This window comes from Polychytrium aggregatum, assembly GCF_025602895.1.
Source record: "Polychytrium aggregatum strain JEL109 chromosome Unknown BJ171scaffold_18, whole genome shotgun sequence".
In the NCBI taxonomy this organism is placed as follows: Eukaryota; Fungi; Chytridiomycota; class Chytridiomycetes; order Polychytriales; genus Polychytrium; species Polychytrium aggregatum.
Window position 1 is genome coordinate 274,877 of NW_026516220.1, and position 6,436 is coordinate 281,312.

The 6,436-nt window shown below is 57.9% G+C and overlaps 2 protein-coding genes across 2 annotated transcripts; both read right to left on the reverse strand.

Moving 5' to 3' along the window:
• Positions 1–121: 121 nt before the first annotated feature.
• BJ171DRAFT_618671 (uncharacterized protein) lies at positions 122–2,330 on the reverse strand (the record flags this gene model as incomplete). The annotated part of the gene is made up of 8 exons (XM_053115390.1): positions 122–304; positions 406–618; positions 721–767; positions 899–958; positions 1,032–1,205; positions 1,456–1,527; positions 1,642–1,730; positions 1,889–2,330. The coding sequence occupies 8 exons, from the start codon at positions 2,328–2,330 to the stop codon at positions 217–219; spliced, it is 1,185 nt and encodes a 394-aa protein (XP_052966676.1). The 3' UTR covers positions 122–216.
• A 439-nt stretch (positions 2,331–2,769) lies between these two features.
• BJ171DRAFT_423950 (uncharacterized protein) lies at positions 2,770–5,977 on the reverse strand (the record flags this gene model as incomplete). The annotated part of the gene is made up of 2 exons (XM_053107635.1): positions 2,770–4,731; positions 4,871–5,977. 2 exons carry the CDS (start codon positions 5,975–5,977, stop codon positions 2,770–2,772), a joined length of 3,069 nt encoding a protein of 1,022 aa, XP_052966677.1.
• Between the last annotated feature and the right edge of the window lie 459 nt (positions 5,978–6,436).

Sequence of the window (6,436 nt, forward strand, 5' to 3'; positions counted from 1 at the left end):
AACCGACTGTGTCTATGGCTGTGCTGATGGTTCATTGAATCCTTGCATCTGTTGAGCGAGCGATCGTATTCTTGGGCGAACTGGAGTGGCCGTGTGTGTATTGGAGAGCGACAAGTATTGCGTTCAGATTCAGAGGGCAAGCAGCCCAACAGCCTCTGGGTCTCGTGGTGACCATCAAGCTTGGATACCAGTGGCCGGGCGACGCACCTCTCGGCCTCATGGTGGCTGTTGGCTTGGCCAGGAGGGAAACATCTGCCTGAAGAACTGCACGATGCTGAAGGAGTACTCGATCAAGCCTCCGATCCTGAGCGCCACCCAGTCGAAAGAGCAGGTTCAGCACACTCGCTCGCCCGAGAGCGGGAGCACCATCCGCATCACGATAGCCATTTCACTCAGAGACCCTACCGGCTGTGGATACCATAGTGACCTGCCTCAGCTCGGAGCTTCCAGAAGAGAGCCACAAATACAGCAACGCGGAGCATGCTTGGGATCTGCTTCTGCAGCTTATGCAATCTGCCGCTTCTGCCACTGCTTCTGCTCTTCAGTCCCAGCGCCGCCAGCTCCACTATATAGGACATGATGGGCTGTTTAATGAAGACCAGACACATTGCAAATATGCTGAACGGAGGCAATGGACCCGATGTCAGAGGCAGCGGACCGTCGGGGAACCAGCATGCACTGCGTCGAACAATACGCCGCAATCAAGAGCCCCAAACCAACCATGCGTCGACAACAAAGTCCCTTGAAAGCTTGCTGCTCGTCAGTTTCTGGTTCGTAGAGCGACCGGCCGTCAATGCATCCGAATGCAGCAGAGCTCGTCAGCCATCATACTCGAATGCAGCAGAATTCATCAGCTACAACATACAACCGTGCAAAGGCATGCTCAACAGGCCCTTACCGATACAAGTTGTCTTTGCTGCTCGATTATGGCTTGGTGGTGGTCGAGCTGGATTCGAAACTGTGCGGGTCCACATTGGCGGTCAGATCCATATCAGTTGCATGGGTGTCTGCTGGTGGATTCGAGCCCATACCTCGACGAGGGCCTTCTGCATCAGGCTCTTGTGCTGGACAATGGAATGCCGCATCCGGTTGATGTCCTGCGATTGCTTTTCGGTCTGCTGGGACAGCTCCGAGATCGAGGACTCGTGCTCGCGGATGGTAGAATGCAGCTTCATGATATGTCTGCGACCACGCTGAATGACTGCCTGTTGTCGCCAATGATACGGAGTATCAAAACATGAGAATGCTAGAGTTCAAAAACTTCTTCGCAACTAGGTCGAGGGGCAGGACAACGGCCATGCACAGCAAAACATCGAGGCGTGGACATCAAGTCTCGGGCCTGGGCACCAAATCAAGCGAGGAGCGGCCCCGGTGACCCTCATCAAAGAATGCATGCTGTCAGCCAGACCGGCTATGTGCATGTGGGCTGCTTTGTGCCGGACGGGATCAGCAAACCTCGAGATACCGCATCTTGCCAACAACGATCAAGTTCAGGACAAAGTTCGACGATCCTATCAACGAGTTGACCTGCCAAAGCGATTGCACCAGAGTCAGGACTCCTTCGCGAGCCGACCATTGCGGACACTCGCGTGTTCGAGCGAACAGCCGAGCGACTGCATGCGTGGGAAACAGGATCCGTACACTGTTGATTTGGCTCTGCTGATGGAGGACAGCCTCCAGGGTATCGACCAGAACCTCGTACGGCGGAAGCTCTCCGTCGACCCTGAGCCCTGTATCAGAGCCAGGAAGCACCAGTCAGAACGCCGTGGGGTTGTGCGCGAGCCTGGCCAAGGCCAAGCGTTATGGACAACAGCACGCGAAATCGTAGCCCCGACGGCCGCTGGATCGTCCTCGATGGCTTCAAAAGGTGACTGCGTGCCCTACCCACCTGTTACTTGAGTCGATACAAGCAGTCGCAGCCTCTCGACCAAGTTGCGGGTCCCCCAGAGCGCCGACTGAATCTGCTGCCCGGCACGACTGACTGCAGCACCGTCAGTAATCAGCACAGATTCGTCCGGGCTGGAAGTGTGCTTGGTATTAGCAGATCCACTGCCAGCAGCTTCGAGCTTGACGGGAGCGGGCAAAAGTCTTGGGTCGTCGACTGACGGGGCTTCTGCGGAATCGGGGGAGCTGCGGTCGCGCGTGGATGGCGATAGAGTATTAATAGTTCTTGCTTCCTTCCCCGTGGTCGCCGGATGGACATATTGCTTCACCCGCGCGCTGAGAAGGGCTGCGGGTCCAGCGACATAGTCGAGCTCGTTTTGGAGCGAGAGTGCCGTATCGGCCTCGCCCCTGGAGCGGAGAGCCGTGCCGCTGTGTTTCGTTGCCATCGAGCAGAGCCGGTTTGAGCAGCGCAATTGACGACGAGGGCATCATGGACCAGCGACGAAGACTCGGGCGATGGAGGCGAGCCTGTGTCTGTCCAATCAGGATATGATGGGTAGATTGCACACACCGTCTCGGGGCTGTCTGTCGAGCGGCCAAGCGCTCATAGAAACGAGCAAGTGTGTATTCAAGTCCAGGACATCTTCGATCGCGCATTCATCCTCCAAGGGACGCACCGACTTGTCAAAGCAGATCATGACAGCGGCCAAGCTAGTCCGCACAGACCACAAAACCCCCACAGAGACAAGCCAAGCGCACCGACACAGAGGCGGCAGAGATGCAATGGGATTGTACAGAGCAGCAAGTGCAGCCTTCATCGAACAAAAGCAGACGACGAAAGAAGAAGAAGAAAAAAAACAGTAATCCCCCCCCTCTCACTCCACTCTAGTGAGCCTTCGACGCCAGTCTCCAGTTGCCCTTTTTCTTCTCCAGGACAACCAGCACGCCCCGGTCCGACACCAGAGCAAGCAGATTGTTGAAGCAGGCGGCGATCCGGTATGGTTTTCGGAATCCCTCGGGCAACCAGAGCAGCCGCTCCCGGCCTTCCAGGAAGAGCCAGCCTTCATCGTCGAGCCAGACCATGACGCTGGTTTGCTCCTCGGGATAGAACTGGCCGCCGCCAATGAGACCCATCAAACCGCCCCAGGCCTTGCGCTTCCCCGTGCCCAAATCCCAGACGGTGGTGACGATGTTGAGGTTCTGCGTGGACTTGATCTCGAGCCGCTTCAGATCACGCGACATCTTGATGGACTTGATCTCAAAGTTATTGGGCGTCGAGACGTTCTGCTGAATGTGCGTCTGCGGGCTGATGTAGGCCTTGTTGGTGTACTTGATGTCCCAGATCCGGACGGTCTGGTCAACCGAGCCCGAGGCCAGGGTCGAGCCGTCGGGCGAAATGTCTAGCGACTTGATGCGACCGGGGTGCCCTTTGAGCGACGTCAGGAAGCCGGATGTTTCGACATCCCATAGCTTGATGGTACCGCCGTCGGAGCCCGAGGCCAGAATGTCGTTCTTGGTCGGCGAGAAGACCAGGGCGCGGATGGCGCTGTCGTGGCCGTGGAAGGAGTACTTGAGCTTTTGTTCGTCCAGGCTCCAGATGCGGATCATATTGTCGGCGGTGCTGGAGGCAAGCATCTTGTTGGAGGCCGAGAAGGCAATCGCGTGCACAGGACCGCTGGTCTTTGGGAAGCCCGTGATGATGTTGCCGTTGGCGGTGCTCCAGAAAATGACTCCATCCTCGCTGCTGTTTGTGCCGCAGGCTATCATGGTGCCGTCGCGGGAGTACTCCATGCAGTACACCTGGTCGACGTGGCTCTCGAGCGTCCGGATGCAGGTTCGGGTGACCATGTCCCAGATGCAGATGACGCCGTTGAGGGATCCTGTCGCCAAGGACCCGCCATCGGGCGCAAATCGGCAAAAGCGCAGATGGTGCTGCTCGCTAGCGAGAGTGGCGATGAGTTGGCCGGTAAGGACGTCCCAGAGCTTGATTTGCCCGTCGTCGCTGACAGAGCATGCCGTGCCGCCGTCGGGCGAAAGGTCGACGCACTGGATGCCGTGGCTGTGTCCCTTCAGATCCTTCTCGAGCGTCCAGGCCCTGACGCTCCAGATCTTGGCCGTGGCATCCAAGGCGCCCGACACCAGGCGCTGGCCGTCCTTGGAAAATCGCACGGAGGCGACGGGCTCGCTGTGGCTGGTCAGTGACGAGATCTCGGCGCTCCAGACCTCGTCATAACCAAGGACGATGCGGAAGCCCATCAAATCATTGTCGCGATAGGACTGATAGATCGAGGTCTTCTTGGGCAGGAACGGCAGGACGGTATAGTAGATCTGGAGGGGGTTCCACGAGATGGCGTTGCGGAACCGGCGGATCATGCGGTTGCAGTCGTCAAAGATGCTGTGAGTGAACTCATCGTCTTTGATGATCTCGGTCATCGCGACACAGGTCGATGGAACGGTATCGAGACTCTGCAGAATCACCATGGCCTCGATCCAGTGGAGCATGTGGGTGGATGCAAAGATCTCGATCGCTGGAGCCAGGGTCTTCTGGAAGCGCGAGTGGTTCTTGGCGGCGTCCACATGCTCGGCCCAGTATTTGCACGCATACACCAGCCCTTCGGGAAGCCCGGCGTCTTCGGGGTCAAAGGTGTTGAGGGGATCCTCAATACCCAGCAGGTCGGCTTTGAGGTTGTGAATCAGGATGGAAAGGGCGCCCTTGGCCATGTGGTACTCAACATCCTTAAGAGGGACGTGGAACTGAGGATTGTCGCAGCGCTCGGTGATGTAGTCTTTGAAGCTCTTGTGAATCAGGGACACAGTCTGGTTGCTGTAGTGGAGGATAGAGCGAATCTGCAAAGGCGTTGCAGAGACAGAGGACAGGCGCGGTGTCAGAGCAGCTGTGAACGGCACGACAGGGTCTTGCATTCGCTCTGAAGAAAGGCGCACGGTCGGCACAGACGGCGCAGTCACAGTCACAGCACAGACTTACCCGCATCAACACACTGCCAACGACGCTCTCAGACACATGCAGGAGCTCGGCGATTGTCTTTTGTGTGATGGGCTCCTTGGCGACCAAAATAATGCCCAGGACGAGCTTGAAGCGGTTAAAGACCGTGTTCCAGTCGGCGCTGTCGTCGTTGGCGTTTGGATACGCATTCAGCAGAAGCCGTTCGTAGACATCATCCATGTAAGGCTGCAGCGTATTGATGAGCTCCAGCATGGCTGCCGAGTCCTGAGGACGGCCCTTTTCAAGCTGGTCGCAGGCCAAGCGAGCGTACAGGAAGACACCGTCGGCCTTGGCCGTCAGGCGCGAGACGCAGGTCTCGAGCAATTCTGGGCTCTGAAACTCAGCAAAGACCTGCAGCCGGCTCTGGATATAGATCCGGATGTCGCCTTCGTTGAGCTGGCGCTGGAGCTCGAAGGTGTTCATCCCCTCGAGCGACTCCCAGATGTCTTTCTCTGGGCGGGACGTCACAAAGAGCTTGACCAGGGAGCCCGACTGGCGCTCGATCAAGTACTTGACGGCGCTGATGAGCTCGCGGCGCTCGGAGCTGCGCTGGGTGCCGCATTCGTCCAGTGCATCGATCATGATGATGGTGGGGAGCCCCTCGTCGCTGAGGCTTTTGACGCTGTCGAAGATGAGGGTCTCGAGGAGGACGTTGATGGGCTGGTGCAAGATGCTGGCACGGCCCTCGTCCTGGTCATGCTGGTCCAGCATCGCAAGCGACTCGAGATGGGTCTTGATCGAAGGGAAGCGCACAGCCAAGCCATAGGCAATCGACTTGATGATGCTCCGCACAGTGTTTTTGTTGGTATCGTTGTGTCGGCAGAAGGCAATGGTGCCAAACTGGATATCCTCGGGAACGTTCTGGGACAGGAACCAAGCAATCACCGACTTGCCGAGACCCGAGCCACCCTGCAGCCAAATGAATGGCTTTTGGGGATCGTGGAGCCAGTCGTGGAATACCGGGATAAGCCACTCGCGGGTTCCGGCGACGTAGCGCTTCTTGTAGCGGCTGATGTCGTTGGTGAAATCCGCTGGGCGCAGCCAGCGCTTGAGGAGGTCGGAGCTCGAGGAGGCGTTGGAGTGGTGCATCGAGGTTGGCTGCCGGTGGACCGAGTTGTGCAGTGTTCGCACATACTCTTCGACATAGGCCTGCGAGTCGCTGGCGGTTGTGCGAGGGGGCAGTGCCTCATCAGCGAGAGTGGAATGGCCGTCGTCCTCCTCGTTAGAGCCCTGGTCGGTGGCAGTAGCCGTGGTCGTGGTGGCGGCGCCTTCAAAGTGCTCCAGAACTGAGTTCAGCGACGGGCGGGGTGGCACCGAAGCACTTGTCTGCTGGGTCATGCTGTTAGCCTCGAGCCAGCTGTTGATAAAGTTTGGGCTGGTGAGCGAGTTGCCGAACTCTCGCTGGTAGCTTGAGTTTGTGCGGGCCGCCGAGCTGTTTGCAGGCAGACTCTCTCTTCTTGCCGAAAACTCGTCCATGGTGCTGGCCCGGACGACGCTCTTCAGGGTCTTGGACACGGCTTGGATCTGAGCCTCGTCAGTGGGGGTAAA